Source organism: Theropithecus gelada, chromosome 5, assembly GCF_003255815.1.
Source record: "Theropithecus gelada isolate Dixy chromosome 5, Tgel_1.0, whole genome shotgun sequence".
In the NCBI taxonomy this organism is placed as follows: domain Eukaryota; kingdom Metazoa; phylum Chordata; class Mammalia; order Primates; family Cercopithecidae; genus Theropithecus; species Theropithecus gelada.
In genome coordinates, this window is record NC_037672.1 from 124,748,120 (window position 1) to 124,775,626 (window position 27,507).

Sequence of the window (27,507 nt, forward strand, 5' to 3'; positions counted from 1 at the left end):
CAAACTTTTAGATTTCTCTTCTTCCTCAGGTACACCAATTATTCTTAGGTTTGGACGTTTAACATAGTCCCGAACTTCTTGGAGGCTTTGTTCATTTTTTTTTTTTTAATTCCTTTTTCTTTGTGTTTGATGGATTGGGTTAATTCAAAAGCCTTTTCTTCAAGCTCTGAAGTTCTTTCTTCTGCTTGTTTGATTCTGTTATGAGAGTTTCCAGTATATTTTATATTTCTCAAAGTGTGTCCTTGATTTCCAAAAGTTGTGACTGTTTTTTATTTATGCTATCTGTTTCACTGAAGAATTTTTCCTTTCATATCCCGTATAATGTTTTTCATTTCTTTAAGCTGGACTTCATGTTTCTCTGGTGCCTCCTTGATTAGCTTAATAATTGACCTTCTGAATTCTTTTTCTGGCAATTCAGAGATTTCATCTTGGTTTAGATCTATTGTTGGTGAGCTGGTACGATCTTCTGAAGGTGTTAAAAAAAAAACTTTGTTTTCTCATATTACCAGAATTGTTTTTCTGGTTCCTTCTCATTTGGGTAGACTATGTCAGAGTGAAGATCTGGGATTCGTGGGCTGCTCTTCAGATTCTTTTGTCTCATGGGATGATCCCTTGATGTGGTGTTCTCCCCCTTCCCCTAGGAATGGAGCTTCCTGAGAGCTGAACTGTAGTGATGGTTTTTGCTCTTCTTGGTCTAGCCACCCAGCAGAGCTACCGGGCTCCAGGCTGGTACTGGGAAGTGTCTGCAAAGAGTCCTGTGATGTGATCCATCTTCAGGTCTTGCAGCCGTGGATATCAGCACCTGCTCCAATGCAGGTAGCAATGGAGTGAAGTGGACTCTGTAAGGTGTCCCTGGTTGTGTTTTTGTTTAGTGCACTGGTTTTGTGTTGGCCTCCAGTCAGGAGGTGGCACTTTCAAGAGTGCATCAGCTGCAGTCATCTAGGGAGGATGTAAACTTGCCCTAGGGACACCTGGTTAAGTATTCAGGTTTCTCAGGCAGTGGGCAGAGCCATAGAGCTCCCAAGAGATTATGACCTTTGTCTTTGGCTACCAGGGTAGGTAGAGAAATACTACTAGGTGGAGACAGGGATAGGCCCAAGCTTGTTATTGTCTGAGCTTCAACTCTTCTTGGGCAGGGCTTGCCGCAGCTGCTGTGGGGGATGGAGGTGCAGTTCCCAGTCCAATGGAGTTGTATTCCTAAGGGGGATTATGGCTGCCTCTGCTGAGTCATACAGGTCACCAGGGAAGTAGGGGAAAACCGGCAGTCATGGGCCTTACCCCTCTCCCACACAGCCCGCAGTCCTAAAAGCCAGTCTCACTCCCACCATGCCCCCTCAACAGCACCGAGTCTATTTCTAGGCAGCCAGTGACCAGGGCTTAGAACTTGCCCCAGACCAGGAGCCTCCCCATTGAGAAAGCAAGCAGACTCATAGTTTTTCAGCATCTCAGGGAGCCTGCAGCGGTGATCCAGTTCCTTCAAAGGGTCTACGGATTTTCTCAGCTTTCCTGGTATGTTTCTGCCATAGTTCTTGGAGCAAAAGTTCACGATGTGAATGTCCACATGCAGCCCTGTCCATTCGAGCAAGAGTTGCAAACTAGTCTTGCCTCCTATCTGCCATCTTAATCCTATTCTCAACCATTTTTAAATTTTTTTGTATGTGTTCTTATTGTGGAGTTTTAAGAGGTCTTTGTATATTTTAGATAATGGTTCTTTATCAGATGTGTCTTTTTCAAACATTTTCTCCCAGTCTGCGGCTCATCTTATTCTATTGACATCGTATTTTGCAGAGCAATAGTTTTTAGTTTAATGAAGTCTAGCTTATCAGTTTCATGGATTGTGGTTTTGGTGGTGTATCTAAAAAGTTAGTGTCAGACCCAATGTCATCTAAATTTTCTCCCATGTTCTAGGAATTTTATAGTTCAGCATTTTACATTTAGACATATGGTCCACTTAGAGTTAATTTTTGTGTAGGGTGTATGGTGTGTGTCTAGATTGATATTTTTTATATGGGTGCCCAGCTATTCTAGCACCATTTGTTGAAAAGACCGTTTTTCCTTTTTACATTGTATTTGTTCCTTTGTCAAAGATCAGTTGACAGTATTTATGTGGGTGTATTTGTGGACTCTGTGTTCCATTGATGTATTTATCTGTTCTTTCACCAATAATACGATGTCTTGATTACTGTAGGTTTATATTAAGTCTTAAAGTAGGATAGTATCAGTCCCAAGACTTTGTTCTTGTCATTCAATATTGTACTGGCTATTCTTGGTCTTTTGCTTCTCCATATAAACTTTAGAATACCTCGTTGGAATTTTGATTGGAATTGCATTGCATATATAGATCAAGTTGTGAAGAACTGATATCTTGACAATATTGAGTCTTCTATCCTTGAACATGGAATATCTCTCCATTTGTTTAGTTCTCCTTGGATTTCATTTATCAGAGTATGGTAGTTTTCCTCATATAGATATTGTGTATACTTTGTTAAATTTATAACTAAGTATATTTTATTTTTGGGAATGCTAAGGTATGTGATATTGTGTTTTTAATTTCAAATTCCACTTATTCATTGCTGGTATATAGGAAAGCAATTGACTTTTATGCTGGGTACAGTGACTCGTGCCTGTAATCCCAGTGCTTTGGAGGCTGAGATGGGCGGATTGCTTGAGGTCAGGAGTTCAAGACCAGCCTGGCCAACATAGCGAAACCCCACCTCTACCAAAAAATACAAAATAAGCCAAGTGTGGTGGCACATGCCTGTAGTCCCAGCTACTCAGGAGGCTGAGGTGGGAGAATCACTTGAACCCGGGAAGCAGAGATTCCTTATATACTGATACAGTATATAAGGTTAATATAGAAAATTGTAATATATAAGATTGTGTCAATTCTTTCAGATTTTCTATGTAAACAATCATGTCATCTATGAACAAAGACAGTTTTATTTCTTCCTTCCCAATCATTTATTTCATGTTCTTGCCTTATTGCATTAGCTAGGCCTCCCAGTATGATGTTGAAAAGGAGTGGTGGTAGGGAACATCCTTTCCCCTTTCTGATCTTAGGAAGTATCTCATTTCTCACCATTAACTGTGAAGTTAACTAGGTTTTTTGTAGATATTCTTTATCAAGATGAAGAAGTTTCCCTCTATTCCTAGTATACTAAGAGTTTTTATCATGAAGGGGTATCAGATTTTATCAAATGCTTTTTCTGCATATATTGATAGAATCATGTGATTTTTTTAAGCCCATTGATTTGATGGATTACATTAATTGGTTTTTGAATGTCAAACCTGCCTTGCATACCTGCGATAAATCTCCCTTGGCTGTGGTGTATATTTCTTTTTAGACATTGTTGGATTCCCTCTGCTAATATTTTATTGGCGGTTTTTGAATCTGTGTTCATGAAAGATACTGGTCTGTCTTTTTTTGTTTGTTTGCTTGCTCTTATAATGTCTTTGTCTAGTTTTAGTATTAGGATAATGCTGACCTCATAGAATGAGTTAGGAAGTATTCCCTCTGTTTCTGTCTTCTGAAAGAAATTATAGAGAATTGGTATAATTTCTTATTTAAATGTTTGGTAGAATTCACCAGTCTACCCATCTGGGCCTGGTGCATTCTGCTTTTGCAAGTTGATTAAATCGTTATTGATTCAATTTCTTTAATAAGTATAGACCAATTTATAGTATCTGTTTCTTCTGGTATCATTCAAGGAATTTTTCCATTCCACCTAGGTTATCAAATTTGTGAGCATGGGGTTGTTTACAGTATTCTTCTCCTATCCTTTTAATGTCCATGGACTCTGTACTAATGCCCCCACTTTCATTTCTGCTACTAGTAATTTGTGTCCTCTCTATTTTCATCTTAGTTAGGCTAGAGGCTTATACATTTTATTGATTTTTTTTCGAAGAACCAGCTTTTGGTTTCATTGATTTTTCTCTATGGCTTTCCTGTTTTCATTGTCATTGATTTCTCCTCTAATTTTTTATTATTTCTGCTCTTCTGCATATTTTAGATTTAATTTGCTTTTTGTTTAGTTTCTTAAAATAGAAACTTAGATTATTGATTTCAGATCTCTCTTCTTTTTTAATATATGCATTTAATGCTATAAATTTCCCCCGAACACCACTTTTGCTGTACCACATAAGTTTTGATAAGTTGTGATTTCATTTTTTTAAGTTCAAAATATTTTTAAGACCTTCACTTTATACTAAAACATTTGGAGACATGAGAGTAAATTATTAAACCTCATTGTTTTAGACCAATAAAGCCCTATCTGTTTAAATTGCCAATTACTTATTTAAGGCAGTATAGCACAGCAGTTTAATAGTCAAGATTCTCTACTCAGTGTATTTTAAATTTTCAGCTTGAACAGTAGTTACGTGAACTTAAGTTCGTTTTCCTTAATGGCTTCATTGAGATATTTCACATACCATAGAATTTTCTCATTTAAAATGTACAATCCAATATTTTTAGTCTGTTCATAGAGCTGCCTAACCATTACCACAATCAATTTTAGAACATTTCACCATCTAATAAAGAAATTCCGTGACCATTAGTAGTTATTATTTACTTCTCTCTTTCCCCTCCCAATTTCTTTTTCTCCCTACCCCTCCAGCCACAGGCAATCATTTGCATAGTTTCATTTCTGTAAGCTTACCTGTTCTAAATATATTTTTTAAATTTGACTCGTCTTATCTGTGATTGTAATTCCTTTGACCAACATTTCCTCATTCACCCTCTCCCCTAACTAACCAAGCCTTTGGTAATCACCATTCTACTCTCCTGTGATATCAGCTTTTTTACGTTCCACATATGAGTAAGATCATGTGGTAGTTGTCTTTCTGTGCCTGGCTTACTTCATTTAACATGATGCCCTCTAGGTTCATCTGTATTGTCATAAATGACAGGATTTTGTTCTTTTTTATGGCTGAATAGTATTCCATTATGTACATATAGCACATTTTCTTTATCCATTCATCTGTTGATGAACACTTAGGTTGATTCCATTTCTCTTGAGATTTCTCATTGTAGTAAAAACAGTAGGATTTATTGACTATGTATCTTCCCATAGAAAATATTAAGGAATTTAATGCCTTAAGAAATCTAGTTAAAGGCCAGGTGTGGTGGCTTATGCCAGTAATCCCACCACTTTGGGAGGCCGAAGCGGGCAGATCACCTGAGGTTGGGAGTTCGAGACCAGCATGACCAACATGGAGAAACCCCATCTCTACTAAAAATACAAAATAAGCTGGGCGTGGTGGTGCATGCTTATAATCCCAACTACGTGGGAAGCTGAGGCAGGAGAATCACTTGAACCTGGGAGGCGGAGGTTGCGGTGAGCTGAGGTCACACCATTTCACGCCAGCCTGGGCAACCAGAGTGAAACTACGTCCAAAAAAGAAATCTAGTTTAAAACGTGTGTGAGGCCGGTCACGGTGGCTCACACCTGTAATCCCAGCACTTTGGGAGGCTGAGGTGGGCGGATCACAAGGTCAGGAGATCGAGACCATCCTGGCTAACATGGCAAAACCCCGTCTCTACTGAAAAGACAAAAAATTAGCCGGGCGTGGTGGTGGGCACTGTAGTCCCAGCTACTTGGGAGGCAGAGGCAGGAGAATGGCGTGAACCCAGGAGGCAGAGCTTGCAGTGAGCCAAGATTGCGCCACTGGCACTCCACCTTGGGCATCAGAGGGAGACTCCATCTCAAAAAAAAAAAAAAAAATCATGTGTAGGGCAACTTATGCCTGGCAATTTTAGGTGGAAATAGTTATTTTTGCTTGCTTATTTTTAAAAACAAACTAAATAGTTATTTTTAACTTGGAAAAAACTTATTTGTTCCAGGTTTAGTATATGATGAGGTCTTACTTTAGTTTTTCTTCCCAGGTATTTGAGAATTTCCTCTTTTTTTTTTTTTTTTTTTCAATCATATTTTCCTAGGGTACAGTGAAATAATTAAGAGAAAAGATATTTTTATATTTTCATTTAAGGAATATAAACAAACATATATATTATAGTAATCTTGTACATTAATTAGCCTATAGAGTTTAGTAGCAGGAATAGTAACTCATTGAACAGTTTCTGAGATCAAATACCACAAATCAGTAATTTTTTGTCCTGTGGTTTTTAACAAGACAGACTAATAGCCACAAAAAAAAGGGAACCTGAAGTATTTGCTAGATGCAGAAAAATGTAGGTCACAAATGAGTAATAACTCATACTGTGTGAAAAGCATTGAAAGGCATGACTAATATTTCAAAAGCTTTTGTCATCTCAGTAAGACACAGTTAGTGTGTGAAACAGTCCTGCAGAGAGTGCCTTGGCCTTTAAAGAAAAAAAAAAAGATTCTGTGGGAGGCGGATCGCAGTGAGCTGAGATTGCACCACTGCACACCAGCCAGGGCGACAGAGCGAGATTCCATCTCAAAAAAAAGGGGGGGGTTCTTATTCACAAATAGCATGTATGCTATAAAATTCAATTGCCAATAGTTTTGATTTATATATATATTTGTATTACAGATTAAACTTCAGATTAAATTTATTCTGTTTTTAAATTTGGAATGCTTCAAAGAAGAACAAAGGTGATACATGACAGAGCTCAGGCAATTTCCATAAAAACAAAACCCAAATCCTAAGTAAGAGATTTTTTTTCTGATAACTCTCTGGGATAGTTGAACTGTGCCAGATTCCAGAGGAACACTTGCCTTTGTGTTTTAATCTAGGAATAAAGATTGACAACCCTTGAATGCAAAACGTTGTGTCCAGGAGAAAGACAGGGAAGAATGTTGATATTTTTCAAGAATCCAACCGTTGAGTAATATACAAAAAATGGAGAAACAAGAACAACTCAAAATAAGTTGGCTACCTTAAGACTGATTTTCATTTTCTTCTATGAAATCAAAAGGGTTAAATTAATTTCTAACTTAAAACTGGAAAGCAACTTTTGAAGCTCATAAATTTACTATGCATTGAATATATGCTGAAGACCATTTTGCAGTTATTGAGATTTAGTTGAAATATGCTATGTTAAATGAGTAAGTTGTTTTATGTTTGCAAAGCTTAAAAACAATATGTTAAATAAGTAAACTTTTATAATTGCAAAGCTTGAAAACATTATGTTCCATTTTGAGACATTTCTTAAGTAACACAAAGGAGAAAGATACTCAATTTTCAAATAGTAATTAAGCACTTTTTATATGGCCATTACTAAAAAAGTAACTAATATGAGTCAAATGCTTATGTTACTCTCTTTTTTTTTTTTTTTAACATAGATGGAATTAGACATGGCATTAAGTGACTTGGAGGCTGCAGATTTTGCCGAACTGGTAAGAGAAGGAGTAAGTTTTACAAAAGGCTCAATGTTGAATTCTTGTTTTGTATACCAGTCATTATTCTAAATATTTACTAAGTGGATATATAATAATCTTGAAATACACATTAGTCCTCTGTTTTGACTGTGACAAAATCCATTTTCTTGCCTTAGGATTTTCTACTCAGTTGAAATAGTTGTTACACAATGTATATTATGGGATTAAAAATGATTAATTACACTGGTGTCACTAAGAACTAAGTTTTTGAGGAAAACAAATATAAATGTAATACTGATTAAGTTAAATAAGAATCCTGTAGAGCTGTACTTAAATTGGAAGTCTCAATATGGTTTTTAATATTTTAATTATTGTATTTCCTAGCTATGTCCAATGAAAAGGCCTAGCAATAGTGACCGTCGCAGTAATGATAAGTACCACTAATACCCAGGCCATGGTGTATAAATAACATTTCTCACCAAAAGGAACCAGGACTCCTCAAGAATTGGCTCATTCAAACTTGGGGCGAAAATGTACAAGATAAGTCTGAGAACATCTTGTCGTATCAGAAATTCAGAAGGCTTTCCAAAAATTAATAGGGTTATGGTAGAGCTCAAATTGTCATGAGACAACTTGAAGAGGCTCCCTGTTGAACATCTATAAGGAAATACCTACAACAGATTGAAACACATCAGATATGTATAAGTTCATAAGTGCATAAAGATACTAAAAACAAAAAAAAAAGAAACTTGCTAGTCAACTTTGGAGAATATGAGGGCATCAACTTGTTTTTGTGAAAACTGTTAAATGAAGAAAAATCAGACATTTATCCTGCCTTTCCTGTCTAAACCATATGTCAAGGTTACCAAACGGAGGTGAAGGAGAGCTTCTTTTTATGAAAGTAGTCTAACTGAAATGTCAAGAAAGACACAGAATTGGAATATCACCATTTTGCAGTCCCTCAATGAATTAATGGATCTAGGCAATGGTCATCAACAGCTATTAATATCACAAACAGAAAAGCAACAGATAATATGTTGTTCCTGATGGAAGCACACAGACCACCTATAAAATATGCTTGATGAGGCCTCAAGATCTAACTACTAATTTATAGGAAATACCATTGAAAAGGGGGCATGTTAAATGACCCCATTTGGGGAAGAGGGGTTGCAGTCAGCAAAATCCAGACTGGCAAATACTGCAGGACAGTTTCTTCTCCAAATAAATTAGAAAAGGGTGGTCTGAAGTTGGGGAGAAGGGAGAGAAGTTGAGAGAGAACTCAGTTACAAGAGACTGAATATTATCAACCAAGTGTATATATGTCCTTTCGTAGATCCTAATTCAAACAAAGTTTTAAAAACATCTATGAGACAACGAATCTCATAGATGAGGCTGAATCTATTCATGAGTCTCATACATTCAAGGAAATGTAAGCACAAATGACTGGGTATTAGATGAAAATAATTCTTTATATTGTGATAATGGTATTATGATTATATGTATTTTTAAATTCCTTCTGTTTTATACATACATTCTGAAGTGTTTACAGATGAAATGATATAATATCTGGTATTGGTTTTGAAATAATTCAGCAGGAGGAAGGGAAGATGATGATACAGGTGAAACAAGATGAGCCATGGACTGGTCATAGTTAAACCTGGGTGGTGATGGCTATACAGGAACTAATTATACAATTCCCTTTTTGTATACGCTGAAATTCTCAGTAATAAAAGTTCTTTTACAAAGTAAATGGGAAGTAAGGGAAGTAAAAGCCATAAGGTGTGGATTATTCTCAAGAAGATTGCCAGTGAAATTGGGAGGAGAATGTTAACTTGAAGGGGTAACTGAGTCTTAACAAACACCCTAAACAAATGGAAGGGTGTTTTGTCTGTAAAAACAATAGAAATTTAGGCATGGTAAACTCTTATGGCTCATAATTTTTTGAGTAATGGAAAATGTTTAGATGGATATTAACCATTAGGAGCAGTTCAGAACTAAAATATTAAAATATCTGATTTTTGGAACTTACATCCAGTGTTTAATTTAAAAATCTAATTCCTGCCTTTATAGAACACTATTTTAATGAGCAGTGGAATTAACAATATTTTCTATGGTTAAAGATAATCTATTGGGATTCCTAGATACAGTAAAAACAAAACAAACAAACAAAAAAAACCACAATTCATAAAAGAAAAAATGGATAAATTGAGAATGTAAAATGGTACAACTACTTTGGAAGACAGTTTGGCAAATTCTTAATAACCTAAACATATACCTACCATATAATTCAACCAGTCTGTTCCTGTCTTTTTAAACCAAGAGAACTGAAAGCATATGTAATACAAAGACCTGTATACAAAATAACTTTATTTGTAATAGCCAAAAAGTGGAAACAACTCAAATAACTTAACTGTCCATCAGCAGGTGTGAATACCAGAACAAATTCTGGTATATCCAGGAATGGACTACTACTCAGAAAAAAAGTTGGTTTAGGGAGGTGCTGAGGGAACTGTTCTACATTTCGATTTTGGTGGTGCTTACATAGCTATATGCATTTGTCAAAACTCACAGAACACTTCACATTGAATTTTGCCTTAATTAAAAAAATATGAAAATAAGGATCTATTCTATACTTTTTGGTGAAATTAAAGATTTAATCCTAATGCTGTGTTTTCCTTAGTTTTTAAAAATTATTATTAAGGTATAATTTACATTCAGTAAATTCTTCTTTCCCCTTTATAGTCAACCCCTCTCTATACCCCCAACGTCTGGCAATCACTGATCTGTGTTCTGTCCCCATGATTTGCCTTTTCCAGGATGTCATATAAAGTGAGTCATCCTGCTCAACCTGGCCGTAATGCTGCTCTGGTTGCTCAGCACACCCCCCTTCTCATACCTGGGCATCCCTGCCCTGTTCAGCCCCATTGCTGCCAACTATTTGGTTCCTGCTCCGTGGTCGGGCCTCTGACAGCCCCTTTGAATAAACCAGACACTCCACATGTGTCTTGAGAATGTAAATAAATAAATAATCATACAGTAGGTAATTTTTGTGTCTGGCTTTAACTTAGCCTAATGGATTTAAGATTCATTCCTGCTACTGTGCAGGCAGTTCAGTACTTAATATTGCTGAATAGTAGTATTCCATCATATACATGTATCACAATTTGTTTATCCATTCCCTGACTGAGGAATGGCTGTGTTATTTCCAGTTTTTAGTTTTCTTTAGGTTTCATTGGGTTTTTTAAGAAGAAAAAAAGCTTATAAAAGTAATAGCTGTGTACAGGGTGAAGCTCTAAGCATGGTTATTAAAAGCAAATACCTTCGCTTATCCCTTTCTCTCACTTCCATCCCCAGGTGTAACTGCTCTTATGGATTGGAATGTATCCTTCCAGACCTTTTTCCATATACATACATTCCCACACACAAACCAACACACATGTATATAGTTGGTGGGGATGCTATTTTTAACAGAAATCAGATGATAGTGTATATTTTGTTCTGCAGCTTGCATTCTTTACTGAGCAGTGTATCTGAAACCTTTTATGCCTGCTCATATAGATCAATCGTATTTTTTTAACATATATGTGATATTCTGTGGTATATCTAGTTTTGCTGGCCATTCCTCTATTGTTGAATATCATGTTATCTCTGATTTTTCCATATTACAAATAATCCAACTGTTAGCTTTTTATATAAAAATCATGATTCCACTGCTTGAGTATTCCTGTAGATTTCTAGAAGTAGAATTATTCAAAGGGTATGTATACTTAATTTTTTTTACATACCACTCAGTAGCTTGCAAATAGGTTGCATCAATTAGTGCTTTCAAAAATAGCATATGGTAATATTGGATACTGTAGATGATGTAGAGTAAAAGTTTTTTGTCCTAAAAAGGTATGTTGTAAGAAATCCCTCATAGAGTAACAGATTTTATGTTCTTAATGTCTCTAATCAAGCATCTTAAAAGAATAAAAAATAAGGTTGTTCTCAGTGAAATAAACATATACATATTATATTTCATCCTAATACTCTAGTATATTGATTTCTAAAGATGACACTATGAAAAGTTTAGTTACTAAAGAATATAATTTTCATTTTAACTATTATAGCTTAATTGGAATTTTTATCACAAAAAAATAAAAATATAAAATCCACTATGAATTTTTCCCCCAGTCTGAGGATTACTATGACATGAGGCGGCTGTATACAATTTTGGGGTCTTCTCTATTTTACAAGGTAAGTTGAAGCTGGAAGTCTAAATGTCCAGCATTGTATAAACAGACCTAAATTGTCAAAAATTTTACAAACATGAAAAATACATTTATCTCTTTTCTTTTAAATGTAGGTACCATAAGATTAAGATCTTTCTCACTTTAGAGACAGGGTCTCGCTCTGCCACCTAGGCTAGAGCGCAGGGTACAGTCATAGCTCACTGCAACATCCAATTTCTGGGCTTAAGCAATTCCGAGGCTCAAGCAATCCTCCTGCCTTGGCCTCCCAAAGTGCTGGGATTACAGGCGTGAGCTACCATGCCTGACCAGATTAAGACCTTAAAACAAGATTTGCATCTACATATTTGTAAATATAATAAATATTTATGGTTTCATTGCATTCTAAAGCATTTATAAAGTATTTACAAATGTGCACAGGAGAAACAATACTGAAAGGACCAAGTTTGTAAGAGAGAACAATATTTTTCTGGATTTCCTTTTGAAAGAGTGTATTTTTTATCCTGTGTTGAAAAGTTGGCTGGGCATGGTGGCTGACACCTGTAATTCCATCACTTTGGGGGACCAAGGGAGGTGGATCACCAGAGGTCAGGAGTTCAAGATCAGCATGTCTAACATGGTGAAACCTCATCTCTACTAAAAATCCAAAAAAAAATTACCTGGGCATGGTGGTGCGTGCCTATAATCCCAGCTACTCAGGAGGCTGAGGCAGGAGAATGGCATGAACCCGGGAAGCAGAAGCTGCAGTGAGCTGAGTTCACGCCACTGCACTCCAGCCTGGGTGACAGGGTGAGACTCTGTCTCAAAAAAAAAGAAAAGTAACCTACATCTTTTAAATAAATCTTATATAACATTTAGTTCATGCTCATGTAAAGCAAATAAAGCATCAAATGAATTTAAGTACTTTTATTTTTAAAAAAGGATTTTTAAACACAATGTAAAACATATCTAACAAAGAAGCCATAGGGAAGGGTGCACAGTGAAAAGTCTCTGTCATGACACCTGCTTCTTGACTTTCCATTATCAGAATTCAGTTCTTTTCTAATTTTGCCAAATACTGAAGCTATACTGTGCAGAGGTGATCTTGCTTTGTGCTTACGTCTGCCCGTCGGTAGACCTTAAATTATCATTTGAGCTCTACTTTGACCTCAAGAAAAAAAAAAAAAGAAAACATCTACTATATCTTCATTTACACCATTTGAAACTAGAATATTCTAAATCAAGTGAAGAAGTGTTTATAAAACTCTTAGAAATATATTATGGGACTATTGCTTTATATCACTGGTAGACTTTTGCTCTTTGTGGTTAAATTCAAGGGTTATTTGATATGCAATCATTTACCCAAGGATGATCTTATTGATATTGCCGTATACTGTCGCCACTATTGCCTGCTGCCTTTAGCAGCAAAACAAAGAATTGGTCAGTTGATAATATGGAGAGAAGTGTTTCCTCAGTATCACCTGCGACCTTTGGCAGACTCAAGCGCTGAAGTCTTTCCGGAACCTGAAGGAAGATATTTTTTGCTAGTTGTTGGCTTGGTAAGTTTACCTCAGCTTCTTTCTTGGGATTTTTCTTCTTTTCTTTTCTTTTTTTCTTTTCGGCTGGGATTGAGGGATGTAGCGGTAGGTAGGTATCTATTGACTGTCTAAATAAATACACAAACAAACATGCTCATGTAAAATTATTAGTTTGTCTAATACCAGTATTCAAGGAAATGTTACATGCCTCATCCATTTAATACTCATGGACAAATATTAATAAAATCTAAGAAAAGATTTTAGCAGGTTTCTAAAGTCTTTTGTTCCCCTTTCTATAGTGGTTTTTTCCATTGGCTTGTTTTGGAGATGGAGGGAGGCATGAGAAGAATATAAAATCAGAAACAGAATAAATGTGCAATTGCAGATGAAAGGACTTCCAGTAACTGAGGCTCTTGACAGCTATCTTAGGGAATTCTGTGTCTCAAAAGAAGTGGTTTGATGGTATATCAAGATAAGGCAGTGTAAGATTGTTTTCAGCTGGGATCAGGAAGCATTGATAATAACCAAAAAGGAAAGATGAGGGAGGAATTTTTAATAATCATCACATGATTATGCCATATGCCTCTATATCTTCGATATTTATAAATTTATACATGCACATTTTATGTAAATATTTTCATGGTAGCTAAACCTACATTTGTATTTTTTCCCTATAGAAACATTATATGCTATGTGTACTATTAGAAGCTGGAGGTTGCGCATCCAAAGCTATTGGGAGTCCTGGACCAGACTGTATATATGTGGATCAGGTCAAAACAACTCTTCACCAGCTGAATGGAGTAGATTCTCGCATAGATGAACGGCTAGCATCTTCTCCAACCCCCTGTTTGTCTTGTGCTGATTGGTTCCTTACTGGATCACGTGAAAAAACAGATAGCTTGACCACTTCCCCTATTCTCAGTAGGCTACAAGGTACTTCCAAAGTAGCAACTTCTCCAACATGCAGAAGAACCCTTTTTGGTGACTATTCCTTAAAGACACGTAAGCCCAGTCCTTCTCGTAGCAGTGGAGGATCTGACAATGGTTGTGAAGGTGGAGAAGATGATGGCTTTAGCCCCCATACTACACCAAATGCAGTACGGAAGCAAAGAGAATCTCAGGGCTCTGATGGTTTAGAAGAAAGGGGGACCTTGCTTAAGGTGTGTACTCATTCAAGTGTGTACATTCTGGGAGCTAAGTTGTCTCTCTAGTCCTTGTTTTATAATTGCAAGACAGTTTTTTTAGTGGCATACCATTCTTCATTTGACATGGTGGTTATTTCAATCATTGCTGGCAAACCAATGATTTTGAACCAAAAAGAAAAAGAAATATCAGGCCAGGCATGGCAGATTGCTAGAGGCCAGGAGTTCGATACCAGCCTGGCCAACGTGGCAAAACCTAGCCTCTAATAAAATTACAAAAAAATTGGCAGGCATGGTGGTGCACACCTGTGATCCCAGATACATCGGGAGGCTGAGGCACAAGAATTGCTTAAACCCAGGAGGCAGAGGTTGCAATGATCTGAGATTGTGCCACTGCATGATTTGTCACTCCAGCCTGGGTGACAGAGTGAGACTCTGTCTCAAAAAAAAAAGAGAGAGAGAGAGAGAAATATCAAGTAATAAGACAAGAGTTCCTTGACATCCATATCTGTTTAACAGTACTTAGAAATAGGAAAGCTTTAATTTCAATTTCCGTGTTCATCTCTTTCCTATTTGCAATGACAACAGAGAGCATCCAAGCTGTGGGGCCTGTTGGGGGCTGATCTGACTAAATAGCCAATGAAATGTTCAGCAAAGAGAATCAGAACCCTAAATGTGTGTATGTGTGTGTGTATGTGTCTGTGTATATGTGTGTTATCCTATTTTTATAGATTTTAAAGTCTGAGCCTTTGTAATACTTAAAGATTTTAAAGTTGACTCTAAAGAGGGTATTCATTTTTCAGATCATTTTTCCTGATTTTTCCCCATGAAAATACCGTAAAATATCCAAATGATTATCAAAACATTCATCCTGGGAGGCTTTGTACTTATTCTAGTGATGCTGTCATCTTTCAAAACACTTTTGAAACTTGTCATTTGGGTAGATGGAGGTGATACCAGATGAGGAGTCTGAGAAGGAGCACAAATAAAATATGAGATGCTAGTAGCATGGCATAAATAACCAGATGCAATCTCCTCATACCAAACAATAGAATACTTTTGGACCCCTAAGTGGGGTGTATTTGGAAGTACTCACATCAGTACCATGCCTGTTATCCCAGTTGATGAAATTGGTAGGAAATAGTCTAAAAGGATTTGGACAGACTAAAGAATTACCAAGCCATGAATAGCTCCTCAGAGAAATTGAGTTAACCTTTAAGATTCAGCCATTCAACAAATGTTGATTGAATACCTACTAAGTGCCAAGGGCCATACTACACAAAGGAGATACAGAGATGAGTAAGACACTGCCCCTGACTTTGAGGAGTGCAGAGTCTAGGGAGGGAGACAAGTATGCATACATACAAACTTGGTAATGGCTCTGGTAGGAGGTTTTCAGGGAACACCATCATGCCCTCCCAGGACATGACCTTGGGATCCCTGTCAGCCATGGATAAGCCAAGAGGTACAAGTTAGCATCAAAAATACTTAAAAGAAGCATTGCAAGTGGTAAGTAGTTCTCTTAGAAGGATGTTTAATTTTTAAATTGTTTCTGCTATATGATTCCAATCTTAGATATAAACCAATCTACTTAACTGTATTTTTCAGGTCACTAAAAAGAAGTCTACTCTTCCAAATCCATTTCATTTGGGAAACTTGAAAAAGGACCTTCCAGAAAAAGAATTAGAAATATATAATACAGTGAAGTAAGAAACTTTCTTCTTCTTATTCACTTAAACTCTTTCAGGAAGTTTTACAGTGAGAAAGTACAATTCTATAACATGTATTTTACTCAACAAATGTAATTTTGATATATCTTACATATTAAAGGTAAGATCTGTGGTATTTCCTTAATATTTCATTACACATTTAGGAAAATTACCATATTAGTATTGTAAGAGAGAAAAAACACACAAAGTAATATTTCCTTTTTTTTTTTTTTTTTTTTTGAGACGAAGTCTTGCTCTGTCGCCCAGGCTGGAGTGCAGTGGCGCAATCTCGGCTCACTGCAAGCTCCACCTCCTGGGTTTCCGCCATTTCTCCTGCCTCAGTCTCCCGAGTAGCTGGGAGAATACAGGTGCCCGCCACCACGCCCGGCTAATTTTTTGTATCTTTAGTAGAGACAGGGTTTCACCGTGTTAGCCAGGATAGTCTCGATCTCCTGACCTTGTGATCTGCCCGCCTCAGCCTCCCAAAGTGCTGGGACTGCAGGCGTGAGCCACCATGCCCGGCCACAAAGTAATATTTCAAACTGTGGAAGTCCCCCTTTATCTCTCCACAGGTAACCTCTCTTTTGTATATTTAATATAATTTTTAAATTAGAGTTTACTATTTTTGGAGTGTTTGGTGGATGCAGTGGTGTGCTGTCCAGTTACACCTTAGCTCAGGGTATATCCACTTGAGAATGGTGGCTGCTAATGCCTCACAGATCCCTAGCCTTGTCACTCCCCTGGCTGTGTCCTACATGGAAACTTGTTGACTCAGCTAAGGTTACACTCCTCCCTGGGAGGAGCCCACTTCTAATGACTAATAAATAAGTGAGTACAAAGGCTTGGCCCCTTGCCTAAATTGAAGACAACTCTGAAAGGCCAGCCAAGCTTCACAGTACCCAGTAGTATCGGCTGAGACTTGTTGCCACTGCAGGACAGTTCATCTTCTCCCTCTGCTCAGTTCTGCTGAGTCACTCCACCCCATAGCTGTTTTTCCCAAGAGTACTTCCTAATAAGTTTCCTCCTGGTATATCTCGCTCTCAGAGTTTGGGAACCAGGGAACTGGTCCCTTAACACTCTCTTTAGAAAGTAGGTATAATTTCAAACTTGCATCAAGTAGGGAATTCTGAGGTAAAAGAAACTGAGTGAGGAGAGAATGTTTAGCAACTTAAACTGTCTGTAATTATTATAATATGAAATGTTATATATTCACTTCTTATGCACTTATGTGGTGACACGCAGGTCCGCCTGCGCCTTGGCAGGTATTTATGACATCATGTGTGGGATCAACTAGTGTAATAAACTCAATTGCTTACTTTTATTTGAACAACTAGACACATACTAATAGAATTCACACACACACATACACACAGTACAGAGCTACCACATTCTTAACTACTGAAACACTTTACAATAAGTTCAAATGTATGTGTTACAAAGTTGTTAGGAAATTCTTTTTTTCTTAAGTCAAGACAAAAAGTAACTTGTCTGCATAAAATAATATATCAGAAATCTGATGCGTTAAAATTTAGTATTTAATGCCTCCAAATATAAATGTTTAATTTTTGATAGTTAAACATGATTTTAAGACAAATAAATTGGAACCAAACCTTTTATGGAACCCAAAAGTACCCTCACAAAACTCTAGTCTTCCATTTAACAAAAACTATTGCTCAGAAATTTTATTAACTCCATATCAGAATTTTTAAAATATGTATGTTATATTGGCATTGTCTCTAGTAAAAGGAGACTCTTTCTCTCAAGTTCAATGTTTTAAACATAAATTCACATGTGGTGTAAATCATAGGCTCTCCTATTTTAAAAGGTGCCAAAGATGTGTGTTTATTCTCATTATTGATATGCAAAGGTGTTTTTATACAATGCAGTTCATTTTAAAAGCATGATATAAAACAGGATGTAATATATTATTCTAACCTATATGCACCTATCTTTGTAAAATAAAATATATATAATATATTGAAAATAACATATACAAAACATCTCATTCAGTAACTAAGTCCTACCCATTCTGCATTCCAGTAGTTCTTGAATCCATTCACCCCCCTATTGACACTGCCCTAGTTTAGGCTCCCATTTTCTTTCACCTGGTTTTATTGCAACAGCTTCCCAACTCCTGGCCTACCCTAAACCCATTCTCTACTGCACGAGTGACCTTTCTGAAGAATAAATCTGATTTTATCTGCTTTTTTGTACAAATCTTTTGTCTTCCTACTGGGTAATTGCTTATTTGGTGATTTTTAAAACTTTTAGTTAATATATACTGAGTGAGTTTATGGTTTCAAGAGCTAAACCTGCTTATTGTATTGTGGTTTATTTTTTAAAGAACAATGTAAAAGATAACAAAAATGTTAATTCTGACCCCCCCCCAAAGAAACTTATTTTGTAAAGAATAATGTTGTAAGTTATTTTGTAAAGAATAATTTTTGTTCTGTACTTTTTTTAACCTGAAGATCTCCAGATTAAAATGTACGTTTTAAATTATTTTCCTTTTAAAATAATCATAATTCCTTTCATCTTATTTAAGTTTTTATTTCTGGAAAGGTGGTCAGCCACCAGTTGTTAATGAGTCAGCTACCCTGTGGAAAAGTGAAAGAAGAATTTGTAAATTATTTCCTTCCCTCCCTATCCCTGGTCTCAAAAGAGTTCCAAAGCCATAAATCAATGATAAGAAGTTTATTTGGATCATGCTGTCTGATTAACTGTTTAACAATAATTTAATCTGCATGGATGAGCTAGGCAGTATCTAGGCTAAGAGCTGAAATATGCCTTTTTCTTGTCTCTATGCTATGGCTGGAAAAAAAAAATCAACTGATGATATTTTTTAGTACAGACAGCCTTTTACCATAGAAGGATTAAAATGGGGCAGCTTGAGTATTTGAGATGCAGGAGGGGAATTGCTGTAATCAGAAGTCAGCCCTGGAGAGGAAAAAGCACGGTTTTACAGAACAAGCTTCAGAGTCAGCTAAAATCTGCCATTTGGCTATGCGACCTCTCAAGCACGTTAATCCAAGTCCTCTGACCATTGATTTTCTCATGGCTAAAATGAGGATAGTAATGGATGTTATCTTGCAATATCATTATGAGAATTAAGACTAAGGTATTTTAAAACACCTACCCTGGTATATAGAGGGCATTCACTATACGTTAACTATTATTATTATTTCGTTGTTGCTATTACTATTGTTCTTTTGCTTATCTTACTACTGGTAGAAATTAACAGTATTTATAGGTTCTGCTGGCCTGTTTGAGACTAAACCAGGGAGGAAAGATGGGGAAGAAAGTAAAAAATGATTAAGAGAACATAGGAAAGAAAGAAGATAGTAATAATGAGAAGTGGTAGAATACTACCACGAATTGTCATGGTATTATAGAATATTAATCAAATTTTTCAGGTTGTAATAATAATTTGATTTTTCTTCAGGAACATCAGTTTGACTATCATGGTAAAATACTTTAATGCTACTAACTTAAATGTATTTAGTTTGTTGGAAGGTATTTTTATATGTGGTCTACCCTAGAGTGATATCTTGTTTATGGCTTATAGCTATCTGGTTCAGACATGAGCTGAATTATTTAATACCAACCATGGAAAAAGAGGCAGTTAGCCAATTTGGGTTGTTTAGCAAAGGAGTGATTAAGTTACTTGCAAATGAATTGATATTTACTTATCCGTGCATAACATGTAGTATTTGCCTCCATTAAGGGAATGAATAACCCTAGCTTGTACTTCAGTTAAGGATAAAGAGGGAATTAAATGTTTAGCCCAGTTTCCCATCCCTAATTATACTACTAATATTATATTGTAGATAAAAGCTTGTAAGAAGTCTACTAAATTCAAAATGAACCAATATTTCAAAATTTACTAAAATTTCTTTTTTCTTATTTTTTCTTTTTAAGACTGACATCTGGTCCTGAGAACACACTTTTCCATTATGTTGCCTTAGAAACAGTGCAAGGAATCTTTATTACTCCTACCCTTGAAGAGGTGGCGCAGCTAAGTGGCTCTATCCACCCTCAGCTAATAAAGAATTTCCATAAGTGTTGTCTCTCCATTCGTGCAGTTTTCCAACAGACACTGGTTGAAGAGGTAGGGCACTGCTATAAATACAGTTTTCCGCCAGTTTAATTTCCAGATCTCTAAGCATTCTGTTCTGTAATCAACATGCCCAGCATTGTTTTCATTTAATTAAGTTTTTTTAAATAGTCACTCAATCTAACTTGGGTGCCAAAACGTTTATACTCACAGTACTTCAAGGTTTTATTTCATACTGAATTTGATGTCTTGGGTTACTATTTCAGGAAGTGGTAGACCTGTGTTTTCTACAGCAAAGCACAATACAGTCATTTGTAATGTAAATTAACCTTCCACATTTCATATCTGTGACTCAACCATTACTTGGGTAATAATATCTACCAATTGGTTCCTAAAATAACTTTGATAATTCTTTAAGTATTTAGCCAACAGTATAAGGTATTTTGGAATATAATGGGTTAAGGCAGGGGTCCCCAACCCCCGGGCCACATACCAGTAGCTGTCTGTGGCCTATTAGGAACCAGGCTGCACAGCAGGAGGTGAGTGGTGGGCCAGGGAGTCTTACCGCCTGAGCTCTGCCTCCTGTCAGATCAGCAGCGCGTAGGAGTGCAAACCCTATTATTGTGAACTGTGCATGTGAGGGATCTAGATTGTACACTTATGAGAATCTAATGCCTGATGATCCGAGGTAGAACAGTTTCATCTTGAAACGATCCCTCCCCCAGAAATTGGTCTCCAATGCCAAAAAGATTGGGGACCGCTGGGTTAAGATATAGCTATAGACATAAGACTAATGCAAATTTTTTGGCATTTGGTTGGTTGATTGCTTGCTTGCTTTTCTATCCAGGATGAAGTTTCATTGAATGTTGTCATCTGTTGAATAAATAATAATGCTGTATACAATTACAATATCAGATCGTTTAAATGGCTGGAAAAGATAGGTGTTGATTTCTTGAAAAGGATAAAACATATAGAGGTTTACTTGTGACATTATACAGCCAAAAAACCTCTCTGAAAATGATTGTAATGTATATAGCAATACATGTGTTAAGGATGCCAAATTTGTGAAGAACTTGGGTTTAAAAGTGGAAGAACATTGGACAAGGAATAAGGAATCCCGGACTGAACCTCACCTCCTCCTGTTTCCTTAGCTATGAAGCTAGTGGGATAGATTTTATCTTCTCTTCAGGCTCATTCAGCAGTAAAATTTTATGTCTTATAGGATTTTTTCTTTGAGTCCTCAGAAATTGTTATTCTGTAGAAATACTGTGTTTGACCATATATTCCTATATGCTTTGGGTTCTTATGCTCCTATTTTCCTTTTTAACATAACTGATAAATGTTATAAAGGAATATTTCATTTACTTATTTGATAATATTTAGTAATATAAATTAGTTTTCCCTATCTTATTTAAACATTGAGGTACCTACTCTGCACCAGACACTATTCTAGGAGCTTGGGATACAACAGTGGACAAAACAAAGTTTCTTCCTTCATGAAGCCTATTTTCTAATGGAGGAAAGAAAAGAATTAGAAAATAGTATGCTAAGAAGAACCAGTGTCATGCAAAATAATAGAACATGGTAAGGATGAGAGGTGGGAGTGACTATTTTGAAAGGTCTCTGATCATGTCAAGTGATACTTGAACAGAGACCTGAATGAAGTAAGGGAGCAAGCCATGTGGCTCTCTCGGGGCAGAGCTTCCAGCAAGGGGAACAGCAAATGCAAAGCTGCAGAGCATTACTGCCTGAGCTCCGCCTCCTGTAAGGTCAGCTGTGGCATTAGATTCTTATAGGAGTGCAAACCCTACTGTGAACTGTCCATGCAAGGGATCTAGTTGCCCAGTTCTTACACGATTCTAATGCCTGATGATCTGAGGTGGAACAGTTTCATCCCGAAATCATCCTCTAAGGGCTGGGAGAGTGCTGGAGCAGACTGAGAAGAGAGTGGAGGAAGAGATCACAAAGGTAGCAGGGCCAGCTTATGCATGGCCAGGTAGACTATGATAAGGACTTTAGGCTTTGTTCTGAAAGAGATGATACATTCTTGAACAGTTCTGCCCAAAGAAGGGACATGATCCATAATTTTTTTTAAAGAATCACTCAGGCTACTGTGGGTAGAACAGGAAACAGAATAGCAAGGGTGGAGGCAGGGACCAGTTAGGAGGCTTTCAAAATTCTGAAAGCAAGAAATGATTATAGCTTCTGGATTCTGGATATATTTTGGAGGGCAAACCAAAAGAATTTGTTGAAGGATTAGATAAAAGCTATGAAGGAAAGAAAAGGATCAAGAATCACTCCACTGTTTGGCCTGAAACTTGTAAGAAATCTTTATAGTCCAAATGAGTCATTGTTTTGCTAATGCTTTTAATCAGTATGAAATTTAGAGATTATGGGTCAAAGGAAGACAAAATGCTGCTTTAAATATATATTTTTTCAATTTATTACAGAATTATCTGCTCATTTAGAACATATTTATTAAGCACCTACTATGAACCAGGCACCGCTGGTTTTAAAACACACAAAGATTGTATATTGTCTGTGCCCTGGGGAAAAAAGTTTATAATTTTCTATCTTCCACTGTGGAAGACAGGTCTATAAACTGCTAATATAATATAATTCACATACTAATAACATAGGGCTGTGAACAAAGTGTTCCCTAGAAAAGTCAAGGGACACTTTATCCATGAAGCCTCCTTTAGGATATGGTATTTAAATACTGAGGAAGAGTAGAAATTTTCCTGCAGATAAGAAGAATGTCATTGCAGGCACTTAAGTATTTGGATCAGCCAATTCAAATTAATCTGTGAAAACATTTTAAAGTAACACTAGTAATACCAGTTAATACTAACAATACTTATTAATTTACAGAAAAAGCAAGGACTAAATAGTAGAGACCGTTCAGGTTCCGCAAAGTCGGTGTCTTCTCTTAACCCTGTTAAAGAACATGGTGTGTTGTTTGAATGTTCACCTGGAAACTGGACTGATCAGAAAAAAGCACCACCAGTTATGGCCTACTGGGTAGTAGGGTAAGTGGGAAAAAAAGTATTTGAAAGTAAAGTGTTAGAAAAATGAAAGAAAACTGATAAAGAAGATTAACATTTTAAAATGTAGGCACGGAATTTTTAATCTAGCTATAATATTTTAATATATTTTATTTTATTTGCTAAGTATCTCCTTTAAATCCCTTCCAAGTATTTTTCTATTAAAAATTACCTTACAAAATTAAATTTTAGTAATACACTGAAATAATAATTCCACAGTTTTTCTCCTCTTCCCTTTTTCCCCTGCATCGTTCATTTCTTCCTCCTCTCTCCTTTCTTTCCCTCTTTCCATCCTCTCCCTTTTCTTCCCTTCCCCTCTCTCTGCCCTGTGCCACAAGACCATGCCCAATCAGGACCCTGCCCACCTTTGTTTCCATCTCCTGTCTTCCTTCCTCTTCTGTCTGCTGTGCACCAGCTGCATGAGTACCAATCAAATCTTGTTTCTGCTGTTCCTTCTGCGTGGGATATTCTATCCCTTGACCTTTGCACTTCTGCATCCTTGGTATTCAGACCAGTGCTAACAGGTAGGTCATCTTGTCAGAGAGGATCCATGATGTCTTTCTCTCATCAAAGTGGCTACTCAGTTATTCTCTATATCACTCTTTTATTGTTTATTTTCTTGTCCTTCTCCACCTCCCACCCTCATTACAGTGGCAGCTTCATGAGGTCAGGAATTGTATCTGTCTTGTCCACCACTGGCACCTGCAACAGTACCTGGCACATAATATAGTCACTTGATAAATATGTGATGGTTGAGTAGGTGAGACTGTGCCTGGCAAAATGTGGAACTGGTGGTGGGGTTGGTGGGCGGTGGGCGGTATGGCAAACACAGAGACATAGTCATTGCCTCTACGGGCCTTATATCTGGCAAAAGAATTATGAAATATGCTCAAATATCTATATATTTATATATCTATATTATATAGATATAGAGAGAAATCCTATATATGTGTGTGTTGTATATACATATATGTAAAATGAATTAGGTGATACAACCAAATGCTATAGGAATTCTGAAGAGGGGGCAAAATCTAATGAACAAAGACCCAAACAATGGAAATTATACAGCACAGCAGTGAGCAGACTGGTTTGCCAGGATGGTAGAGGAATGACATATACAAAGATTAAGTGAAAGATCAAGTTGGGAACCTAAGTTAGGACCACTGCAGAAGGTTCTTTGAGTTGGAGTAAAAGTTGGTGGAGGAAAGGGCACAGAATTAGTTGGGAGTAGGGGTAGTGGACATGTACCAGGTAGTATTAAGCTGTATGATACACACTTCACAGACATTATCCAAAGCAGAAATTCCCATATGCTGGTCCATGGGATTTAGAATCACCTGGGTCACTTGTTAAAATCTGAGATCCCTGGGCCCCAGATCTACTAAATCAAAACCTATGAGAGTGGGAATCTGTATTTTTAGTAAGCTCCCTTGTGATTATCATATGAACCAGTCTTGGGAACATCAGTGTAAGCTTAATTCCATGTAGTTGTACTACTGGAAGATTAAACTGGGAGCAGCCAATGGAATGATGTGCACATGAGAGAGACTAGAAATGAGAAGACCAGTTAGGCACACATGTAGCTGTTCAGTGGAGTGTTAACTACCTTCATGACTATAGGAATAGAAAGAATCAAAAGATATTGAATTATGATAATGCAGATTTATGCAGAACAGAAATTTAAGAAAATCAGGCAGAATTATCTCCAGTTTAAATAGATCAATTTATATAAATTAGTATTGATTAAATAGATTCAAATTTTGACTCTTTAAGAAAATCAAATAAAATTTCAATGTTAATTCCAATTCAGTTCTGTTTGCCAAAAAAAGCTACCATATATTTAATGTTTTAATAAAAATTAAATGTTAGAAAGTAAAGAGCAATAAAATACTTAATAACTATTGTGCCTATGATGCTAGTGCTATTGCCTTTATTGTAATAACTAGATTTACTATTTAAAAACTTGGTGGTATTGTAATACATATTGATAAAATAGGATTATTACACTCCAGAGCAATAAAAACTAATTGTCCTAAGGCATATATTATTTATTTAGAAATAAATCTAGCTGCTTTCTCCCTAGTATAGATTTAGATTTGTGGATTTTAAATTTACTACTGATACTTTCAGAAACAAAAAATTAATTGGACAGTTAGAGTTTTTGTTGTTGTTGTTGTTGTTGTTTTGATTTCTGAAATGAGTGTGTTCTTTTCTTCTGCAGGAGACTTTTTCTTCATCCAAAACCTCAAGAACTTTATGTCTGTTTTCATGACTCAGTCACAGAAATTGCCATTGAAATAGCTTTTAAATTGTTCTTTGGGTTAACCTTGTAGCCGTGCTTTCTTGATGTGTAGAAATACATGCATAGAGGATTAAACACTGTCAGAATTGCTGAAATCAATACAAAAAGAGATACAATTTAGCTTCTTTTTACTTTTCAATATTGAACATAATATTGTTAAATATTGATATGAAATGCTGTTGGATTTGATATGTTAAATCTTAATGTAATATTGTAAGACTTTTGAGAATATACTTGATCAAAATGTGAAAGAAGGGATTGTTAACTTATTGCTATTTTGATATATAATGTTAATTTATTGACTAGTTTGAAATAATGTGAAGTTTTTTATATAAGATTAATATAGGAAATGTTTACTCTCGAAAACTGTCCAATTTGTTTATTTTTCTCAAAATTCATACTGATATCTGGTGAAACAATTATGATTGGGAGGAGGTGACCAGGTGCTGTAGCTAAGTAGTGCTATGACCATGAGCAAGTTTTTGTACCTCTCTAAGCTCAGAGTTTTCATGTAAAATGAGATGATTGCATTGAGGTTTCAAAAGTCCCTCTTAAATAAAATGTGCTTTTATTTTATTTTAGTTTTAGTTTTAGTTCTGGGGTACATGTGCAGGATGTGCTGGTTTGTTACATAGGTAAACATGTGCCATGGCGGTTTGCTCCACCTATCAACCTGTCACCTAGGTATTAAGCCTAGCATGCATTAGCTATTTTCCCTAATACTCTCCCTACCCCCACAATAGGCCCCGGTGTGTATGGTTCCCCTCCCTTTGTCCATGTGTTCTCATGGTGAGCTCCCACTTACAAGTGAGAACCTACATTGTTTGGTTTTCTGTTCCTGCGTTAGTTTGCTGAGGATAATGGCTTCCAGCTTCATCCATGTCCCTGCAAAGGACATGATCTCATTCCCTTTTGTGGCTGCATAGTATTCCATGGTGTATATGTACCACATTTGCTTTATCCAGTCTATTGCTGATGGGCATTTGGGTTGATTCCATGTCTTTGCTACTGTAAATAGTGCTGTAATAAACATACATGTACATGTATCTTTATAGTAGAATGATTTATATTCCTTTGGGTAATGGGATTGCTGGGTCAAATGGCACTTCTGGTTCTAGATCTTTGAAGAAGCACCACACTGTCTTCCACAATGGTTGAACTAATTTACATTCCCAACAGTGTAAAAGCATTCCTATTTCCCCACAACCTTGCCAGCATCTGTTATTTCTTGACTTTTTAATAATGGCCACTCTGACTGGTGTGAGATGGTATCTCATTGTGGTTTCGATTTGCATTTCTCTAACAATCCGTATATTGTGCTTTTTTTTCATATGTTTGTTGGCTGCATGAATGTCTTCTTTTGGGAAGTGTCTGTTCATGTCCTTTGCCCAGTTTTTAATGTGGTTGTTTTTTTTTTTTTTCTTGTAAATTTGTTTGAGTTCCTTATAGATTCTGAATATCAGATCATTGTCAGATGGATAGATTGCCAAAATTTTCTCCCACTCTGTAGGTTGCCTGTTCACTCTGATGATAGTTTCTTTTGCTGTGCAGAAGGTCTTTAGTTTAACTAGATCCCATTTGTCAAGTTTTGCTTTTATTGCAATTGCTTTTGTGATTGCATCATGGAATCTTCGCCCATGCCTATGCCTTGAATGGTATTGCCTAGATTTTCTTCTATGGATTTTATAGTTTTGGGCTTTACATTTAAGCCTTTATTCCATCTTGAGTTAATCTTTGTATAAGGTGTGACGAATGGGTCCAGTTTCTATTTTCTGCATATGGATAGCCAGTTCTCCCAGCGCCATTTATTAAATAAGGAGTCCTTTCCTCATTGCTTGTTTTTCTCAGGTTTGTTGAAGATCACATGGTTGTAGATGTGCAATCTTATTTCTGAGTTCTCTATTCTGTTCCATTGGTCTATGTGTCAGTTTTTGTACCAGTACCATGCTGTTTTGATTATTGTAGCCTTACAGTACAGTTTGAAGTCTGGTAGTGTGATGCTTCCAGCTTTGGTCTTTTGGCTTAGGATTGCCTTGGCTATACAGGCTCTTTTTTTTGATTCCATATGAATTTTAAAATAGTTTTTTTCTAATTCTGTGAAGAATAACAATGGTAGTTTAATGGGAATAACATTGACTCTGTGAATTACTTTGGCCATACGGCTATTTTCATGATATTGATTCTTCCTGTCTATGAGTATGGAGTATTT

At 36.4% G+C, this 27,507-nt stretch overlaps 1 protein-coding gene across 1 annotated transcript in view; it reads left to right on the forward strand.

Moving 5' to 3' along the window:
- INTU (inturned planar cell polarity protein) overlaps positions 1 to 25,658 on the forward strand; it is an 86,220-nt gene extending 60,562 nt beyond the window's left edge. The window contains exons 9-16 of the mRNA XM_025385817.1: positions 7,266 to 7,319; positions 11,475 to 11,537; positions 12,847 to 13,068; positions 13,725 to 14,207; positions 15,798 to 15,895; positions 19,817 to 20,006; positions 22,824 to 22,981; positions 25,218 to 25,658. Coding sequence (XP_025241602.1) covers positions 7,266 to 7,319; positions 11,475 to 11,537; positions 12,847 to 13,068; positions 13,725 to 14,207; positions 15,798 to 15,895; positions 19,817 to 20,006; positions 22,824 to 22,981; positions 25,218 to 25,329 — 1,380 coding nt within the window. The 3' untranslated portion in view covers positions 25,330 to 25,658. The remainder of the gene's footprint in view (positions 1 to 7,265; positions 7,320 to 11,474; positions 11,538 to 12,846; positions 13,069 to 13,724; positions 14,208 to 15,797; positions 15,896 to 19,816; positions 20,007 to 22,823; positions 22,982 to 25,217) is intronic.
- The last annotated feature ends 1,849 nt before the right edge of the window (positions 25,659 to 27,507 follow it).